General features: G+C 46.3%; 1 protein-coding gene across 1 annotated transcript in view; it reads right to left on the bottom strand.

Moving 5' to 3' along the window:
- Nucleotides 1–1039: 1039 nt before the first annotated feature.
- Nucleotides 1040–21022, bottom strand: part of col4a5 (collagen, type IV, alpha 5 (Alport syndrome)) — a 57414-nt gene continuing 37431 nt past the window's right edge. The window contains exons 22-50 of the mRNA XM_036547739.1: nucleotides 20847–20936; nucleotides 20690–20760; nucleotides 19993–20184; nucleotides 19665–19833; nucleotides 19436–19528; nucleotides 19234–19338; nucleotides 18158–18255; nucleotides 17897–18047; nucleotides 17684–17797; nucleotides 15217–15384; nucleotides 15020–15109; nucleotides 14788–14934; nucleotides 14473–14571; nucleotides 13941–14030; nucleotides 12970–13109; nucleotides 12127–12253; nucleotides 11810–11989; nucleotides 11394–11444; nucleotides 10893–11078; nucleotides 6934–7067; nucleotides 6046–6118; nucleotides 5350–5421; nucleotides 4980–5108; nucleotides 4740–4838; nucleotides 4423–4635; nucleotides 4135–4312; nucleotides 3651–3765; nucleotides 3050–3222; nucleotides 1040–2015 (exon numbers count right to left, since the gene is read on the bottom strand). Coding sequence (XP_036403632.1) covers nucleotides 1934–2015; nucleotides 3050–3222; nucleotides 3651–3765; nucleotides 4135–4312; nucleotides 4423–4635; nucleotides 4740–4838; nucleotides 4980–5108; nucleotides 5350–5421; nucleotides 6046–6118; nucleotides 6934–7067; nucleotides 10893–11078; nucleotides 11394–11444; nucleotides 11810–11989; nucleotides 12127–12253; nucleotides 12970–13109; nucleotides 13941–14030; nucleotides 14473–14571; nucleotides 14788–14934; nucleotides 15020–15109; nucleotides 15217–15384; nucleotides 17684–17797; nucleotides 17897–18047; nucleotides 18158–18255; nucleotides 19234–19338; nucleotides 19436–19528; nucleotides 19665–19833; nucleotides 19993–20184; nucleotides 20690–20760; nucleotides 20847–20936 — 3629 coding nt within the window. The 3' untranslated portion in view covers nucleotides 1040–1933. The remainder of the gene's footprint in view (nucleotides 2016–3049; nucleotides 3223–3650; nucleotides 3766–4134; nucleotides 4313–4422; nucleotides 4636–4739; nucleotides 4839–4979; nucleotides 5109–5349; nucleotides 5422–6045; nucleotides 6119–6933; nucleotides 7068–10892; nucleotides 11079–11393; nucleotides 11445–11809; nucleotides 11990–12126; nucleotides 12254–12969; nucleotides 13110–13940; nucleotides 14031–14472; nucleotides 14572–14787; nucleotides 14935–15019; nucleotides 15110–15216; nucleotides 15385–17683; nucleotides 17798–17896; nucleotides 18048–18157; nucleotides 18256–19233; nucleotides 19339–19435; nucleotides 19529–19664; nucleotides 19834–19992; nucleotides 20185–20689; nucleotides 20761–20846; nucleotides 20937–21022) is intronic.

The following is a 21022-nucleotide window of genomic DNA, read 5'->3' as shown; positions in this document are numbered from 1 at the left end:
GGGAAAAGCGAATCAACCTGAATAATAGCACTTACCTGTGTACGACTTCTACATTTCCAAGCAGGAAATGCTTCACGCCAGTCTATCTGAAAGAAATCCAAGTGCATCTCACAATCACAACAGTGCAGGTTGTGTCACTGTTTCAAACACACATGCATTTAAAACACAAATGTGTTTCACACTGTGGGCCTCTACAGTTCCAGAAGAACTGTTTCCCAAAAAAACAACCCATTCGACCTGCCACCATACGCAGTGGCCCCCGTCAATGTATTGGTCAGGGAAGGTACACGCGAACAGCCTTTAGACTCCTGGTGTTGCCCACGTGGACCTTCCCTGCTAAGCTTCAGTGACTGTGAACTCAATTTTACCCCCGGACCAACTGCCTTGGACTTTCACCAGCTTTATTGCGTGAACTCTTCGTACATTACACTGATTAAAAAGCACTGCAAATGATGCAAATCTACGGTATTTGTTTGTAGCACAAAAGCATTGTTAATTAGTGTTAATTGAATTTATCTCAAAACAGTAAAATAAGCTCCTCTTGTGCACCTCACAGGTCACTCAGAGCGCAGCATGCTTGTTAACACAGACAGCGATTAACTTTGTATTTCTTTTATTTCAGTCTTTAAAGTTGATGACAACTTCTGGATAATAAACATGAAAAAAACAACAGATTTTAAAATTAATACACATAAATGACCCTTTGATAGCTGGATTTTTACAAAAGGCCAGTTTTTTTTTCATAGGAATTTATCTGCTCTTTGTGGTCTTGCTGACCATGTGTATGTACCGTTATCAGACATATGGTTAGCAAGACCAGTGAAGGCAAAATGTACACATAACATTCATGGGTTTGTATTATGGCTGCTTGTGTTTCCATTTAGGAGAGATCTATACCCTTAAAAATCACATTGGTAAAATGGAATAAAATATACTAAAAACCAGATCAAATGTCATTATGGTACAATAGATCATCACAAGTCTTTGACAAGGGAAAAAAAATGTTTAATTCAACATAAAAATTCAGTAGGTTGCAAAATGTTATTTGTTTCTTACGGTGAGAAAAAAAAAGTTGTGAAAAACCTCCCACAGCCAAAGTTTATAAAAATGTTTCATTTTTAATATATATATATTCATATATATTTATATATAAAATACTGTTTCATTTATAGAACGCTTACTTTGTACAATATGAGTGAGTTGGTGTGTGAGTGAGTGAGTGTGTGAGTGAAAGAGTGAGTGAGTGAACCAACAGAACCCAGCAATTCCTAGTAGAGTACCGTTTTATGTTTTACACTAAAAAGGTGTTTTACACAATATACACATTTTATTACTTACAAAAAAAGAGGAAGAAAGGCCTATAGTTAAGAGTCTTGGATACAGCAGTGTTAGTACCACCATGAGAAGTCACGTGACGGAAAGAGTCTAAGAGACAGGATAAAAAAAGAATGCAGTCTCACTAAGGAAGCTCTTCAGTGCATCTCCTCTCTGTGATGTTCAGAAGTCAAAGTGCCGATTTGGTAACACGGAGACTTAATTCCACTCCTTTTCAAAAAAAAAAAAAAAACGAAAAAAGCGCACTTCTTTCTCAAAATGTGTACCAACATCAAAACGTGAAAAGAAAGGAATATTCTAGCGGAAAAAAAAAACTTCTCTCAGAAAGAGAAAAAATAAAATGCACTTTTTGTTCACACATCTGCCATGGCACGTTTCGTGTTTTTTTTTTTCTTTTCGATTCTTTTTTTTGAGGTACTTCTTTAAAAAGAATAAAATCGGTTCATTTTTTTTGTTCTTTTTTCAGTTTTGCTGTGTTGCACAGTAGCACCATTAGAGTTTTACGGGAAGAAATGCACCATTGGAATTCCACCTATCGCTAACACCCTCTTCGTCGTCGTCGTGGTTTGTCGTCCCTGGCGACGGGATTTCTGCGCTGTTACGTCCTCTTCATACACACCACGCAGCGGCTGACGCGCGTCCTCAGGTTTCCTGCTTTCAGCGTCTCCGCCTGGGGCTTCCTGTGGGGCGAGAGGGCGCAGCGGTCAGACTCTCAGTGTCTGTTCTGCAAGTGAACACCCATGCGTACCTCCTCCATCAAAAGCGGTTAGAAATGATATTCAAGTCAAGCCATGTGTAGAAGCAAAAAACAGAATTCTGTGTGCACATTTCAAACATGAATCGTTTAAAGTGCCACAGGCCATCTTTCACCTGCATTGACCAATCGAGCTTATTCTGCGTGTGTGTGGATCTGTGCAAACATTTGAACTCCACCCAGAAAAGATTAGCCTCGCACGGCCTGCCTATGCCATAAATGTAATGCATTCTTGTCATATTGTCATGGTCAACTACAAGCGCAGCAGTCAAAACAAAACACAAAGGAATTTCTCTAAATACTTGGTGGAGACAACAGCATCTAGGCTGTAAGCTAAGGAAGATGTGCTGTTTGGCTATCAGCAGCAGCACAACTGAAACACAATATGGTGTGTGCTTTTATTCAGCTCTGTCAAAGCTGTGCAGACAATCAGAAGTGGTCACGTGGATCTGTGTGTGAGAAATCCAGCCCCACAAGAGTGGGGGGAGTAAGGTGACCTGTGCTGTCAGTCAGCATACTGTAGCAGAGCAGGATAATGCCACGCCACTCCCCAGGTGACTTATTTTACAATTAGCCACCGGTGTGGACACAGCGTTTCTCTATAAATTGTGGAATACCATAAAATAATCTTAGAAATACTTGTGTTTACAGTGGGTGCTCCTCATTAATCTCACTAAAACGTTCTGAGGATTAATTACAGAAATGATTTCCAATACTTCTGTTTTTTTGATTACCAAATACTTTCAAACCAGCGATCTACACATAATCAGGCAACCTAAATCCAAAGGGGTAGTGACTAGTCATCACATAGCAAGCATAGTACATGCCATGCACAGTATGATAAGACTACACCAAATAAGTATGTCACTTTGTGATACTGTAAAATATGAAATAATAACAGTAATACAGTAAGTAACAGTAATGTATATTTTCCTCAGAAGCAGTCTTGCGCTGTCATACCTGAACATTTCGGAGACATCTACTGTGGCCAGCCAGAAGCTGTAGGAGTTGCCATAGTAGTTGCAGGTGCCCCGCCCGTGGCACTCGATGAAGGGGGCGGAGCGGAACTCCTCCAGGCAGGACCCAGGGGAGGCCAGGGCCTGGCCGGAACCCTCTGCCCCGGCGCTAGTGTGCTGTGGGTTACGGGGTAGAGTCAGAGCTGCATACTGAGTGTCCTCCATCTAGGCTTTATGATCCATTGGGCAGAGTCAAGGTCACTGTAATATGGGCTCGCTGTGTGCTATAAGGTTCCATATGCAGTGATCGCTCACATACATGAACAAGCACAGAGACAGGTGTGTGTGTGTGCATGTGTGTGTGGATTAATTAAATACTCAAGACTGAGAGTGAGTGTGTGAGTATGTGTGGGTGAATTACAGTTTATTAACTGATACAGATTAATTGCAGTGAAATGTAGCCCAAAAGTAACAAGATGGAGACCAGTTTACATGAAAAAGACAGGAACCCAAACTCTGTTTAATCATGTTCATTTTTTGAAGCGTAAACATTGCTTGATTTTGGTCCTGTAGTTTGTATGGCAATGGAATGGGTGGCTCTGTACCATCATGAAGGAGTATCCGATCCACAGTGGGTCCCAGTTCTGTGGGCAGGTGGGCAGCTGGATGGTCTGACTGTGCACTGCGATTACCATGGCAGGGGCTTCACAGACTGCGCATCTGGAGAGAGAGAAGCACAAATATACACACACGCACACGCACACGCACACGCACACACACGATTGGTGAGTCAGTTGGATCCACTGTTACACCAGTCTCCAGCAACATCCATTGCAGCGGCTGAGTGAGCCCTTCCTTGTCTTCAAGACTGAATGGGAATATTACATTCACTTCCCAAGAACACTGTGCAGCTACTCTACCTTCAAAAAGTCATTATTAACATCATTATAGTCAACTCACACCAACATATATTATATGCATACAGACACAAATACAGTTGCTGTAATTACATTAGGTCACTAAATTAGTGTAACATATAATCTTTCCCTGTGCAGTACTTATATGTTCTCTGCAGTCTCTCTCTCTCACCTGCTAATGAATGGCTTGATGGACTCTCCAGTGACGGGCGCCATATTCATGGGCATGGGCTGAGGTGTGGACAGCCAATAGGAGTAGTCGTTACGAGAGGCGAAGTTGCAGACGTTGTTGATGTTGCAGAACATGAAGGGCATGGTGCTAAATCTGCGCAGACAGCTGCCTGCCGTGCCTGTTGAAGAAACGGGGGGGGGGCAAAGAGAAGGTCACAATATGGGCCATGCTGGGAAAACAAAACACCTGTAACAGGATGCTGGAGCTGTGGGGAACACCACGCCTTACCCAAGTCCTGACCGTGGGCTCTCTCGTTGCCCTGCACATACAGCAGAGAGTAGCCGTCGTAGATCAGGTTGGTGCCGTCGGGGCAGAAGGGCACCTCCGTGGACTGGCTGTGGCGCGTGATGAGGAAGCCATGGGCCACTGAGGAAGCCCCAGGCAGGCCGGGGGGCCCCTGAGGCCCGTCCGATCCAGGGGGGCCCGGGAAACCTCGCTGACCTGGAGAGAGAGAGCCCAACACCATGTCACGTGTGGTGAAAAAGCATTCTTTTACTGTAAATGTGAAATTTGAGAGAGGGACACAGAGGGTGACATGTTCTCACCCGGCTGTCCAGATGGCCCTGTGTCTCCTTTGCGTCCGATGGGGCCACTGAATCCTGGGGGACCCTCGGGGCCGGGGTCTCCGGGACTCCCTGGTGGGCCTGGAGCAGAATAAAGGGTTAGTAAAATGGGGTGGGGCAGAGGGGGCTGAAATGTGACTGAACTGTGCTACAATGTAGCCTGACAGCCACTTCCTGCTGCTTACCCCACTCAAAACCAGACAGGTACCAAGATCTACCTACCTGAAAGCCCCTCCAGTCCTGGAGGCCCAGGGGAACCACGATTCCCTGGCAGGCCTTGGGATCCTGGAGGGCCTCTTTCCCCTTTCAGTACAATGGGCGCTGCAGGCACGCCAGGATCACCAGGGGGTCCTACAAACAAGAAGGCAGGCCTTTCAGTAAAAAGCTAGATTTCAAATGCAGCATGACATGACAATTTGGACAGGCCTATGATCACTGGCACTGGCTGCAGCTAGTTGGAGAAAACAGCACGCATTTGGGAGAAGACGTAAGTGGGTTAGTCAACAGTAAAAGCTGCTGTTCTCGGTGGGATCTCTCGGCAGGGAGTCTGCTTCCACTACAGTCTCCTTGCTAGACTGTGGCACACACTCACCTGGGGGACCAACATCTCCAGGGTCTCCAGGAAGACCAAGTGCACCAGGTAAGCCAGACTGCCCTTTTGGTCCTGCAAAAAGCACAGACAGGCCAGGCATGGTCATGGTACATCTCTCCTTCACACCACACAATCACTGACACCCGGCACTGCTGGGGAATAGTGGACACAGCCAGCCAAACAGAAGCTTTATTGATTCTAATTAGGGTTATAACTTCCACAACAGTAGTGTCTGATCCCAGTTACACTTGAAAGCTGCTATGAGGCTCTGCTAAAATCACTGAGAAGCTATGTAAGATAACAGCACCCATTCTACAGGCATGCTTTATGTTATATTTTTCCAAAACTGTCATCGGTTTATTGATACACACATGATATGGGTGTGAGACTTAAATTTATGTATGTATCGCATCAGTTGTGCATGTGCTTATCATACATAAAACTATGAGACTATCAACCAAAGGTGATTACATTAGTGTTATACAATTCCTTTATCAGACTATATTGAAAGTACTGTATCCAGTTCTGGGCAGTAACACCTGTAAGCAGGACACAGATGCTCTTGAAAAAGTGCAGAGAAGGGCAATAAGACTGGATCCAGGCACTGCCATGGACTAACTGCTCCCTGCATGTTGCATAGTGGTTCGTTGCACTTGACAATATAATGAGTCAATGAAACATTGTGCACAGACTAACCTGGGAACCCTGGAACTCCGGGCATTCCAATGTCTCCTTTCATACCATTGGCTCCGGGGAGACCTGGCGGACCCTAATCACACAAGGAGGAGTGCATCATTGACACTCATGTTTCAGACAAGCCCTGACCAGGTGCAGTGTGCCCAATGGACAGATCTGTAACATTTGACACTGGCATTTCATCTGGAAAGTGTGGTGCTCTTTAGCGGTCTGGCCTACCACATACATGACATATTCATGGTTCAGCCTTTGCTTCCGCATGATAGGATAGTCTTTTTAAACCATGGTTCAAACAAAGCAGCTAAATTTAGTCCTTCTCAGCCTCTCCCCACCCTTGGCATGTGTGGCTGGCAGGACAATAACCAATCAGACACCTTGTAAAATAGAAGGAAGGAGTGCAGAACGCCAAACATTAACTGGATGACCCTTTACAGAAGGAAGTGTGTTGACATGTGCCATCAGCTGAGGACAGAAAGGGCAGCGCTCCTGTCCCCTGCTGGACACTTCCCCACACTGGAACATATCGAGCACTCGGTCATTTTGGACCATTAATTTAGGATGGCATTTGGTCCAATTTGGTGATGGACTGGATGAAACTAGGGAAAAGAAAGCTACCACAGTAACGACGCCAATATTCCTTTACAAGTTCTGTACTAGTAGCATTCTTTTGAGACATTTATGCCAAGTTTTATGCCAACTACTGTGGACACGTGTTCTACTGACGTAGAGTCCCTTATGTGAGGGACCTGGGTCTTTGGCACTGCGCACTGATTGAGTCTCTTGTCTGGAGTCAGGCTGAGGAGTAGTGAAGGTGACAATCACCCCAGTCCAAACCCCCTCAATTACACCTGTCCAATTTTACCGGGGGAAAAAAAAAACTTCTCTTACCGAAAACCCAGGGGGTCCATAATCTCCCTTTGGCCCAGGTAGGCCAGGTTGACCAGGAGCGCCAGGAATTCCCTTCTCCCCCTTAATACCTCCACTGCCTGGGGGGCCCCGGGGTCCCTCGGGGCCAGGAGCACCTTCACGCGCACAGATGGCACACATATTAGAAATGGCAGCCATGGCATAGATAAAGCACATCACACCAGTACTGGATCACTGACTAAGCTTTTACAGAAGCTCAATATATCTATAGGGTACAACAGTAACCCTCATTAAACAGTCACCCTTAATCCCTGGGCAATATGGGTAGATTCACAAAGAGAAAACACATATAAAAGGATTAATGAGACTGAACTCAGTACTGCCATTGCATATGTTGGGGGTGGAATAGTAACACCTTACAAGTTAGTGGGTGGAGTTTATATGCTGATCATTCCACAATAATATACACTAACTGATAAGTGTTTTTAACGTAAAATAGTTTGAGTGGTTGAGTCACTGATGATACTCAACAGCTCAACCAGTTAAGTTCTGCTTCCATGTCAAACCAAACTGCAGTTCAATCAACCTTTCATAAAGCTAATCTCCACTTTGTGAACATACCTCATAATGCACTTTTCAGTTACATACATAAATAGCTGACATAGCTTAAGTATAACTTATTCAGTTGCACTTCTGTTCATTCTGTCTACTGAATTTATTCATGTTTTTCTACTTACCCATTCAAGTGAAGAACGCCAAAGAAAATTGTTTATATGTTTACATATTTATAGCACTTATCTACTGTGACCTTTCCTAACACAACAGCATTCACAACATTCACACAGCACGCATATGCACTGTAACGAGCACTGAATGGAGTTGTATGTGTGGGTGTAAGCTTTTGTGGGTATAAGGTTTATGGTGAAGGTGTGTATATAACCATGAATACATTGAGACCTTTGTCCTTGGAGAAGAGGAGAGAGCCAAGAACCAATAAAAAAAAAAAAAACGGTGTGCCGCCAAAACCGGAAGCACCTGCTAAACCATCCCTGCAACGCACGACATCACAAGTGAGAGTGTTTATCAAACCAAAGAGCAGTCTAACCTGGAGGACCTAGGTTCAAAGGTCAACGCGTATCCCAGAATTCCCCGTACAGTATAGAGGAGCCAGGGGTAGGAGGAGGAGCGGCGCAGGGTTAAAATGAGATTGAGGGTTAGCACAGCGTTGGTAGACAGGCTGCAACAGCAGCAGGTACTGCACTCGGGGAGGCACACAGATTGGCCGTAGTGAATTTGCAGCCTCCGCCTCTGAGTGTCAGTCCCCAAAATTCATCAAGTTTTTGAGACAGCCAAACCTCAAGAACGGTTGTACCTCAAAAAAGTTCTACAATGGAGGTGGTAATGCAAGCTCATGGAGACAGGGAATCATTCTCTTTAATATCCATACACAGATTACTGCCTCCAATTACAATGAATAGTTAATTTCATCGAAGAGAGGAGCGGAGAGATATACCAAAGGCCTTTGAGTTTGTAATATCTCCACATTCAACTACATTCAAGCCTTATCCAAGGCCATACATAAAAGTTGTTTGAATAACGTCAGTAAAGTTCATGGAATATTTGCTTGGGGTTTGGCTGTAGACATAATCATAAAATACTGCATTTTTGTCAGTATCAGCACAAAAAACAAGGAATTAAGCAAGCAGCTGGACTATGCCATATGATACATTTCTTTTACATCAAGTTCACATTAAACAAATCAGTGTTTACACAGCACAAAATTACATACAAAGCTACATTCGGAAACTCAGGCACACAGTAACTCTATGCCATATGAATACTATTAGTAGTAGAATAGGATTCTTAGTCAGTGACATCAATGCTCATTTTTGACTAATGTAATGACGGAAATATACTATCTAAGGTCATATTTATTCTCTTTATACTAATTTATACTAATTCATTGCACCGCTACTAAGGGTGGGGTGATTACACATCTGCCAAAAATAGGATGCTGACTACGGTTATAAAGAAAAGTTTATTCAAATCCCATCTATTGGGTCAGTGGATCACTGTTGAAATTGGGCATGGTTTACTTTGCAGAGCAATGATTAAGCCTAACTGGAATCCCAGTGCAATGGCTTTATTTATGTTACAATACCTTAAGACAGTCAGGCCTAACTAACTTATCAATATAAGCCCCTGTTGGGTTTCTAAACTACAACAATGGCAGGACATTGGAAAGCATGCTCAAGAAGCCCAGGGAGTTGAGTCTAACCTGCAGGGCCTGGCAAGGTCACGTGTCATCAGCGTTGGCCGAAGAGGAGGCGGGGCCACGGCCCAAAATGGGCAGGGCCAAGGTACGGGAAACAGGAGTCAAACATTACACCCTCCCTAAACCTCTAACATTCACCTGGACTCTGTGTCAGTCCAGCACAGGTCACATCCAATACGGGCTCTTTCTGCTCAGTGTGATTTAGAGGGGGGTGTGCCATTTTTTTTAGGTGACATATTCAGGGCCAGGTGTGATGTGCTAAAGGATTGAGTGGAAGTTGCAAAAGGCTCTAAATAAATGATTCACCAACCAGTCAGAATGGGCCAAACTAATAACACTTTTCAGGGGATGATGTCACCAATCTTTTAAACTTGGCCCTCAAAGGCTGAAATGCCCTAGATATCATTAAGGTTCTTTTCTATTACTTATGACACATTTCAGCATAAAACATCAAATCTACTCTTGTAAAGTGATAGTGCATTGCCCACATACTAAACACTTTAATAGAAGTGCGGCCTTATTTTCACAGAATTCTGGCAAAACACAGGCCGACGTTCTTGTGGTCTTGGAGAGTGGGTAGCAGCTGGGCCTGGATTGGACTGTCCCGTGTCCTGTAGGTTTGAGGGTTCTTCTGTGCCCGGACACATATTCCATTACCCATGCAGGTAAGACAGTGATTTGGAAGTCTGAAACAGCTGAGCCCAGACCTAGCCCACCTTTCCGTCCAACCAAAGGACAGAGGCAGCAGCACGCCTTTGTAAGAAACAGCATTCAGACAACCCCGCCGTGTCCCGGTGACACCAGAGGAGCGCCTAACCTGAGGAAATGCTGCTTTGTGTTGTGGAGGCGGGCCCGTTCCAGGCTCAGCTGTTTCGCAACAGTGAAACCTTCAGATCACACACAGACAACGCAGATGCAGACACCTTCCCGTGGAAAAACACCGGAGCAACAAACGTGCGACATCTGGAGCCAAGATGGCTCCGGAGAGAGCGGGAGAGGGGGTGAGGAGGAACACAGGGTCGACTGACGGTGGCTGACGGACAGACGGCTGGATGGAGGACGCAGACAGCACACGGAGGGGTCCATGCTCGCGGGACGTTCCAGCACGGTGATCCACATTGACAGGTAAGAGTGGCCCCTCAAGGTTTGCAGTAGGGGGGGTGTGTGTAGAGTCAGGTGGTGGGTTAAAGGGGGGGGGGTGTGAGGGGGTTCCCGCTTGCAGTGCATGTGATACAATCAGATCATTCGGTGCTCATGACAGTTTTGCAAAACATTGATTGGAGTGTGTATTTGGTGTGCTCTGTGCTCTGTGCTCTGTGCAGCCTCCCATGCATGATCAAACAAACAAGAATGACATTCGTGAACATGAGACACTCCTGTTTGCTGCCTGATCTTGATCAATCATATCATAAGTATATCATACATACAATGTAAGTATACCATGAAATATAACTATATCACATACATATGTATATATATGTATAATTTTTAATTAATTTAGTTAAGTATAAATTTTTCTAATTTTCAGATCAATGGGAACAAATCCCAGTCACAGACTTATTGTTAATACTGCCTCCTACTTTAGCAGTGGAGATAAGCCCCAGTCCAGTGAGGTCAGCCAGTCACGAAGATCTGACTGAGCCGGAAGGGAAGACCAGGCAACAGAACAGGCTTGGGGTGTTGGGGTAACCAATGTGAAACTTACCTCCTCTCCCTGGAGGACCTGGGGGTCCTGGACTACCTTTGGGCCCTTGCTGGGACAGGCCTGGGGGACCGGGTGGTCCGATGTTACCAGGAGGTCCAGGCAAGCCTGGGAATCCCAAGTCACCCTTCTGGCCGGGGAAGCCGGGGGTACCGGGAAGGCCGGGTGAGCCGAGGTCTCCCTTTGGACCTGTAGGAATATTACACAGCACAGGCTCACCACAGAGCTCAGGGCATGCTGTCTCCGGACTGGACAGGGAAGGTTCAGCCCAGTGTACTAGTTATACCATAGGTGTTTATGGGTATAAAGTTAGGCAAAATTGATCTTCAAATGCATTTGCCTAAATGGTTGAAGTACTGAACGGAGCCAACTGGATCAGTCTGCATCAACATACAGACAGATTGCCAGCAGTGCTGCCAATAGGATGACAAACATTGAATTTAACGACCACAACAACGGTTTGTGACACTGTAACCACCAGACAGGCTGGCATGGAGACATCACCTGGTAATCCCGGAGAACCTGGGGGGCCTGGGCTTCCGAAGCCGGGCAGTCCTGCAGGAGAAGGGAATCAGGAGAGAGAGGGTGTTTTACAGTGCTCAGTTTCCTGTAACTAACCTATTCTCACACACCAGGGACAATACGTCAGCCAGCTCGCCACAGTAACACTGCCATGAAGTCAGTTACTCAAGTCTCTCCTTAGTAAACACTGTCTTTGACAAAACACATCAAGAATAGCACAGACACCCCCCAGCCCCTCCTTTATCTGCACCTTAAAAATATCCACCAAACACAGTTAACATGTTGTCACACTGTTACAGTATATACAGAAGCACTGTAAGCACAGTTGTACTGCCTAATGCATTGTATTTGTGTGCACTTGTGTGTCTTTCCACCTATATGCCGGAGGCTGTCCTCACCTGGGTCTCCTTTCTCTCCAGCTGGTCCAGGGATGCCATCCCGACCTGCTTGACCTTTGTCTCCAGGTAATCCTGGGGCTCCAATGCGGCCGGACTCTCCAGGGCGGCCCGGGGGTCCGTTGATACCTGGAGGCCCAGGAGCTCCATCCTGACCCTTGGGTCCGGGGATACCTGGCGATCCTGGAAACAGATATCAGTGATGACACGCACAGACAAGATTTCTTGCATTTCTTATTTGACCGCTTGGTTGCGGGATTCTGATTGGCTGCTGTGCAGATGACATTGTATAGTGTGGCCTGGCAGAGGGTGGATGATACCTTGAAACCCTGGGGCTCCTGGATCACCCTTTGGTCCTGGGCCACCCGGAAGACCTGGGAGACCTGAGGCACCTGGCAGGCCTTTGGCACCTGGGACACCAGGGAATCCAGGCTGGCCTGGTTCACCCTGGGAGTTTCAAAGCAAAAACAGAGAGATTAACTACATCACACCACTACCACACCACAATCAAGGACAGGCAGAAGTAAAAACATAAAGCTGCTGATGTATTTAAATTTAAATAATCACTAAGCTGTTAGTGTATTAATCAAAAACTGACACTCATTAATAAATCTGGAATATGTGCCATGACACCTGGTGTTGTTTGCTGCTACCCTGACAAAAACAGCAGGCTACTTTCCGATGGGAAATACACGTTAGAATCCTCTGCTAAACAGGAATTTCCCATAGTGCATTTTTGCGAGAGAATACTTCAGCTTTCCCCTTTAGCACCATATGACCTCTGCTCTGCCATGGGCAGGTGGAGCAGGTGTCCTGAAACTACCCCTCGTCTCTGTCTTTGAACAGGATAAATGAAAAAGTTTATGTGACACATTCTGTGATTGGGTGTGGGGAAGAAGGAGGAGAATCACAATGAGATTTCAGCGTGGCTACTTATTGTACACATGGCATGCACAAACAGGTGATCTCCTCTGACACACAAAAGAACATTCCTTTCATTTGATACAGGTGTTTATCAAGGTGATCTGACAAGGGCTTAAACGTTAATAGCAGCAAAGGAGTGTGCTCTCCAAAATGCCAAACCGGTAATGAGGACGCTCTGTATATGGCCCCCTTTTGGGGGTTGTGGTCCCTACAGTAAGTGAGGACACACAGGGACGCACCTTAGGGCCTGGAGTTCCTGGGACTCCAAATCCAGGGATGCCGGGCTCACCCTTGGGGCCTGGAAACCCAGGGCCACCTGGCTGTCCAGGTGCTCCGGGTCGGCCCTGTAGCCCTGGGGTTCCTTTCAATCCCGAGGGTCCTGAGAGAGGACCAAGCAACAGCAGAGTCATCAAACTCTAGCGCAGCTATGATATTTTTATACTCATTCAGGCACTCAGGTCAAGGCCAGATAGGGGGTTATGGGAGTGAAATCTGGACCTGAAGTTCTGCTGTTAACCTGCCCATCTTCACAGCCAGAATTGACCTGGAACGGGTTCAGCAAAGCACTTTGCTCTGAGGTGCAACAGCAGTCTCTTCAGATCAACAGTTAAGAGTTAACTGTTAACCTGGCTCAAATTAAAGACTATCAATTAATCGTACTGCACTTAAGGCCTAGCTGTAATTTACTCTTAGTTAAACTTCATGCTTTCCCCTTTTTTCACACAATTTCTTGAACTGCAACTTGTACTACAATTAATTTAGAAATTGAGTTTGTAATTCACAGGAGCAGGACAAAACAACACTTGATTCATTTCTTATAGATTAATTCTGAATTGATGCATTCGACACGCCTGGGTGCAACCAGCTCAACACACTGTACGTCTGCTAGAAAAATGTATCTATTAAGACAACAAACTTTAATTTTGTGGGCTGCAGCAACCATAGAAACAGTACGAAACACTACTCTGCTGACTTCCTTTTATCACTTAGCACTCTGTGTCTGTGTAAATGTTCACATGGACAATCGTTGGATAAGCTGCATTTCCACTGGGTAAGTTAAGGTGAAATGATGCAAACTTTACTACCACTGTAGAGTGGACAAAGCAAGTGTTCACATTTAAAAATTTGACTGGTCTTTGTCTCTGGGGGACTGAAAGGTGAGTGTGGGCAGAGTGTCCGCTCTGTGCTGGGGACAGGGTTTAGCACTGACCTGGGAAGCCCATCTCTCCCATGCTGCCCTTCGGCCCTGGCAATCCAGGGCCCCCTGAAGGGCCGGGGACACCAGCGTCTCCTTTGGGACCTGCACATAAAACTCAGGTGAGTTTTCACTTCCTCTGGTACCCTGAGCGCCACAGAGTGTGTCAACTTTTCAGTGAAGACTGCAGACCATGTCAACTGCACATTTAACACTGCAGAGCAACCGTGCTGTAACGCAACTGCATGCTCAACGCTGCGGAATGCGTGAACTGCTCTCCAGGGTGTGTGTGTGTGCATATGTGTGAATGTGCGAGTGTGTAAGACAGGCTTGGGAGTATGTGTGCCAGGTGTGTGTATGTGTGCCAGGTGTGTGTATGTGTGTGCATGCACTTGTATTCATACATGTCTGTGAGCATGCTACCCAGTGCTTATCACACATGCATTCAGACATTCACCACTCCACCCACTCATTCTCATGTCTGTGCATGTATATGTGTGTGAGTATGCGTGCATGTGAGTGTTAGTGTGTTAGTGTGAAGTGATACCTGGGGGTCCTGGTAGGCCCGGTCGCCCATCCTGCCCAGGAAGTCCAGGGTCTCCTTGTAGCCCAGGCATACCCTTCTGTCCTGGAAGACCGTTTGCACCTGCAGGGCAAAGGTGACATACATACATGTTAACAGGGTGGCAGTGAGAGGGAACATACAACAAGTTACATGTGGGAAGAATGGGATGCAGTTATTTGTGGAAGCACAGGTGAAGAAAGTGCTGACTGCTAGCTGTGCTGCACTTCTTAACTTCTTGTGCTCTGGGTAGTAAGGACAGCAGAGGACAAGGATGAAGTGTGAGACGTAAGAGCTGACCTGGGGAACCTGGGTCTCCCTTTGACCCTTTCAGTTCTGCAGGGGGAATGAGTGGACCTGGTGGTCCGGGTAGGCCAGGGTCACCAACGTCTCCCTTGGGCCCTGGAACACCTGGGCTGCCTGGCCGTCCAGGGAATCCGCCATCACCTAGGCACCAAGAACAGATTGTGAAGGTTTCTGCACTTGACTTTAAAGCGAGATAGAGGAGTGTGTCATAAACTCAGAGCAGTACCCTTTGGTCCAGGGAATCCAGGCACACCAGGGCTTCCTGGGGGTCCAAGAGGTCCAGGGGTTCCCATTATTCCCATGTCTCCTTTGGGACCTGGAGCAGAATCAGACAGACCAAATCAGACAGACAATCCATAAAACAGACCATGACACAGACAGACAGGCAGACACCAGGATAGAGAGGCAGACAGGGCCACTCACCCGGCAGTCCAGGCAGTCCGTCTCGGCCTGGTTGACCAGGGCTGCCGGGAGGCCCCAGGGGACCTGGAGGCCCAGGAAAGCCGGGGCTCCCTCTGTCTCCTGGCAACCCTGGGATGTCCAGTCCAGGGGGTCCGGGGTCACCCTTGTCTCCATTCACACCAGGGAACCCTACGATGGTGGGGGAGATATGGCTATGGCAATCTGGTCTTTTACAAGCTGTGACATCATGTAGTAAAGGATGCTGGGAGATCCAGGGACTTCATCTGTGATATGAGCTCAATGAATTCAAATTTAGGTAAAACTAAAACAAAAATCAAACACAATGCTACATTTACAGTCACTTCTCTACACAGCCTCTCCTCTATTCATTTGAAAGCACCACTGCAATAAGGACAACAGTAATCTTGCATTGCCTTTTTTACCAGTTTAACGTCACAGAATGGTGCAGCACACACAAACCCCCATTGATATCTTCCTACCAACAATCCCCAGCCCCCTGATCCGAAAAGCACTTGAGTCAAACACTAAACACTACGCCTGCTTAGTAGAGAATGTAGCTGGAGAGGCTACAGTACCTGGGTCACCTTGGGGTCAGAGGGCAGCAGGTGACAGACCCCAGATGTTAAGTCACGAAAGGCAGGTTAGGATTTCGATTTTGAAACGGGGCGAAGAGGGAATGCCGGTGATTGAAAGACAAGGGCAAGGTGCGGATGAACTTAAAAAATGCGCCACGTGAAAAACATGATGATGAAACTCAACTGTTTTCCCCAGACAAGTCACACTGTGGGGTTAGGAACGTTTTCGTGGGCATGCTGAACAGAGGCAGGTGTGTGGTTAGGAGGCATTGTGAGAGTTTAACAGCACCCTGCTCAGCTGTAACCCGCAGAGGTCAGAAATGAGAATGCAATTCTTTTTACAGTGTATAATGTAACTCTGTAAAAATGGGAAATGGTGGGAAAAATTGGAAAATGATGATGGTAGTAAAACGGGTACGACTTTTACCTGCATACAGTGTAGTGTAGTATGTGCTCTAATACACATTGTGTTCCCAGACTCATTTTTCATGTGATAAGCCAGGGTTAAATAAATCAGCTTGGGTTTTTTCAAAATAAAAAGCCCTCAGCTTCTTTTGTGAGACATGAATACCACACAGTGTATGAGAAAGAGCTGGCATCAAGAGTCCTTCACTATAATAGTTACTACACATTAATGAAAATAAAAGCCTTTAGCGACTGATGGGATGAACAGCTCACACAGCTTTCAGCTACCTCTACTATATACACAGGTTAGATGGAGGGAGTGTTGTGTTGATGAAGAGAGTGACGGGAGGGAATGAAAAATGGAGATCTGTCTTTCATGTTACGACGGTGTCTGAAAAAGGGTTTGTGGGTTTTTGTCATGCTTTTGAATTGTTTTTTTTTTGGGGGGGATCCTGATCGGATCCTGTCAGTATGGTCAGCTTGACCTGAGATTGTGGCCGGGTCTCAAAATCACAGCACAGGAGAGGGTTAACACAGACACTCTATCATGACTAGATTTTCAGCACCTGCGTTCCTTCCATCCTGTCGAGGAGGTTCCACTCAGTAAGAGGAGGTTCTAGTGCTGAAGGCTTTCCTACGATTACCATAGAATGTTCTGATCTAGACCACAGAATCACAACGAGCCAGCAAATCAGATCATTTGTATCTTCAACAACAAAGAGGTAAATCTGAGTGTAGGAGAGACTGAACTGACAATCTGGTTCATATACTCAGAATGTGTGGGAATACCCCCTGTTCACTGGTAACCTATAAACAAAACTTCCCATTACCCGTGAGCATGCTACCCAGTGCTCATCACACATGCATTCAGACATTCACCACTCCACCCACTCATTCTCATTTGTCATATGAAAAATAAACACTCTGGTCCTCTGGTGCTCAAACACATGACATGCATGATACAAATATACTGGTGCTCGTGGTAAATGTTAGCAAACAGGATGACAAGAGCTTAACATTTCCAGTCAATCAAAAACCAGTATTAATCAAGCTCCATGAATAGCCACGAATATATAAATATATATGAGAGCTCAGCAGCAAATTGTGACATTTTATGGTGGGTTACATAAGATAAACCATGCACACAATACATCACTGCACATAGTACACTTATTTAAAGAAATTAACAATATAAACCACACATACAAAATCCCCAAAACATTATTACATAATGCATAACAGGATACAGGATATATGACTGTGTTACATGCATTTACATGCATTCTATGGCACTTTTAAATGAGGAACCTACACAATCAATAAATTCTCATATTATTTTCACCCTAGAAAAATGTAGCATTAAGCCAGCCTTTGCTTTGTCTAACACATCATGACCCTTAAGCTCATCTTTAAATATAGCTAACATCTTTAGCATTCATGTTTTTTGAACATGCAAGTTCTCAGACAACTCAGTCAAGGTCACCTACCAGGGGGACCCATGGGACCTGGGCCTCCAGGAGGTCCTGGGGGTCCTTGAAGACCATACGCAGGGCTACCTGGGGGTCCCCGAGCTCCGGGTGTGCCAGGAATGCCAGGGTCACCTACAACACAAGCCAAGGAGAACACCCTCTCAGCTCCAGACTTCAAAGAATGGGAAGACAACACCATGATGCATGGTCTTCTGAGGCAGGCCAACTTGCCTTTGCTTCCTGGTGCTCCGTCAAAGCCTGGCCTTCCAGGCTGGCCAGGGGATCCTGGAAATCCGGGGTCACCTTTCGTGCCAGGGAATCCTTTACCTCCCGGGAATCCTGGAGGCCCCTGGGGACCTGGCAACCCAAAGCCAGGCTCACCCTGACACACACAAATGCACCTCTTTGTATCAGAATGCTCTGGGTCACTTCTATTATAAGCATGTACGTCACATGAGGGACAGTGATTGGCCAGCACACTTCCTGTCTCACCTTAGGCCCAGCGGCACCTAGTGGACCGGGGAGACCATCGACTCCTGTGCGTCCTGGAAGGCCAGGAGGTCCGGGTGGCCCAGGTGTCCCAGGGAATCCTTTGAAGTACAACAGCCAGATTAAGGTTTAGGCTGCATTTGTGCAATTAAGTTTGTTTCCATTGATTTGTCTCTTATTTTTGAACTTGCACATGAACAAGAATTGTTTGCTCTGAAGAACATAAGGAAGTTTGTTCTGAGATATGAGAAGGCTACATTATTGACACTGGCCATGATCAAATTCAGCAGAAAGTGTGCCTTGTGCTCAAGCATCATCTGAGGGCAAAAATCACTCCTAGTTGCTACCTCTCAGTTAAAAGACAACGCTGAATGTAACTCTGAAATCGAAAAGGTCTTAAGTGCAGGCCACACCCTACAGCCCAGGTTCGATCCCAGCTGTGTCATCAGTTGACAACAACTAGGAGCCCACAGCATCAGAACACAGCCAGTATAGGGTAGGGGTGGGGTATGTTAGCAGGGTCTCCTCATTTCAAACGCACTCTGCAAGTTGTCAGACCATTGCAAGTTGCTCAGATAATGTCAGTGGAGAAGAGCCCTTCCTCCAACTGGCCCCCAGTTCACTGTGGTGCACTGTGGGAGTTGTAGTGTTCTGAATAACCCTTGGCTGTGTGTGAGTACATCAGAGAACTGCATACATCTCTTTCAGTGCTTCCGTATGATTGCAGAGAATGTTCAATCAGTGATCTCAAAAGAGGTTTGCATAAAGGGGACAAATGCATAAAAAACAGTGTGAGCAGATGACAGGGTTGTGCACGCATTTAAATAATCTGAGCCAGCTACTGCAGTGTTCTCCTAGAGGCAGCTGGAGCCACTTGGTCTATAATACCTATAGTCCAGTACCAGGTGTCACTGGGAACATTGATGTATAATGCATTAATGCATATGTACATCACCATCAACATCAATAATGAATATTCTACGGTTTGTGGGCCAGATTGGAAGCTTTGGCTAGCCAGAGGTGGACGGTAGGCAGCCTACTGAGTATTCCTGGTACCTACAACAGCACTGCTGATCTACCTTTCACTCCTGGGGGGCCTGGCAAACCAATGCCAGGAAGTCCAGGGTCCCCTTTCATCCCAGGCAACCCTGGGAAGCCCGGCTGTCCTGGCGAACCTGGAGCACCTGAGAGAAGAAAGCAAGAAACATGATTACTGATCTACCCTGGTTGATTTGACCTCCATATTCATGAGTGTGAGGAGAGAGGTGTTTTGCTCCTTACCTGGGGCTCCCGGCATGCCAAGCTCTCCATCTGGTCCTGGAGGACCTGGAGCTCCCTTCTCTGCTATAGTTTGACCTGGTTCACCTTTCTGCCCTGCAGGCAGAGAACAATAGCATGGCAAGGTCAGCATTTCTGTAACGTCCCTCCAGCAGGTCACAAAAGCTGACTGTTTAGACATGTGCTGATTTGAAGGAGCTGAACTTGGATTTCAAAGGTAAAGGACACACACCTGGTGCACCCGGAGTTCCTGGTCGTCCTGACACACCCTGAACACCTTTCTCTCCGGGAGGGCCCTGGGAGCCAAATCCTGGGGGGCCAGGTGGCCCCCTATCTCCAGCTAGACCTGGGTTTCCAGGGTCTCCTGGTGGACCACGTTCACCTTTGACTAACAAAGACCCCTATGGACACACACAGGCACAGAATTCGGCTTCAGAGCAGAGACAGTTTCTGACTCCATGTTTTCCTCAACAGCTGGTTCCTGACATAACAGCCAGGGTGCCGAGCATGGTGAGGATGTAGCCTTGTTACATGCTGGGTGGGACATTCAAGATACTCACAGGGGCACCTTTAGGTCCAGGGGCACCAGGAACCCCATCCCGTCCTGGTCTGCCATCCAAGCCAGGTAATCCAGGAGGGCCCGGGAATCCTGGGTCACCCCTATCCCCCTTCATCCCGTCCAAGCTGATAGCGTCTCCTGGCTCGCCCTTCTGTCCAGAAAGTCCTGACGGACCCTGTGGCCCGGGTAAACCCTTGCAACACAGGGACAAGCATTATTATGGGGAAGCTGTAATGGATGGCACAGATAATCAACATCCTGTGAACATCCCTCACTTCACCTGTGACCAATAAGCAGGTTGTAATTTTGACAGGGTACACTGAACATTGAACGGAGAATATAATGTTTTAAAAAAACATGTCATATAAAAATAGTTGTGATGTTTAGTAATGAGACATTACATAGCTGACAATGTAAATCTGCATTTCAATCTAGTTACATAAACAGAGTTACTTTCCAGTGCACTTTGCTTATAACCATCTTAGGAAACACAAACAGTCAAAGAATACTGTCTCTGCTAGGGAGGGCTTTTATACATTTTTTATCTTTTTGGTGGAGTGCTTATTTCTGATATAAGCATCTGTAGTTACATGTGCAGTATTGTCTTTCTTCCTGAACATTAAAACTTACAAAGACTTAAGAATAAACTGAAGCATAAGACTAAGTAGAGTGGTGAAAATAAGGTCCAGGATCCTTACTGCTGGCCCGCTTGGCCCAGGTGCTCCTGGGAATCCTCTCTCGCCTTTAAGCCCAGGAACTCCTGGGCTACCTGCAACAGAAGCAATAGTCATCACGCCTTCAGCTACAAAAAATCAAGAAACCGTGATCTGTACAATGAACAGGGATTGGTCTTGCCTGGGAATCCTGGGGGGCCGGGGGGTCCTGGAGGTCCAGGGATGGCATTCCCATTGGTGATACAGTTGACGCAGGTCTCGCCCTTTTCACCTGGAGAAACGTACAGCAGTTAACAGCATCCACTAGTAAAGTGTAGTCCCTGCAGTGGTTTTAATTCAACACATTCTGGGTACAGG

This window comes from Megalops cyprinoides, chromosome 16, assembly GCF_013368585.1.
Source record: "Megalops cyprinoides isolate fMegCyp1 chromosome 16, fMegCyp1.pri, whole genome shotgun sequence".
NCBI classification, from domain to species: Eukaryota; Metazoa; Chordata; class Actinopteri; order Elopiformes; family Megalopidae; genus Megalops; species Megalops cyprinoides.
The sequence above is the reverse complement of the archived record's forward strand: the minus strand, read 5'-3'. Positions and strand labels throughout refer to the sequence as shown.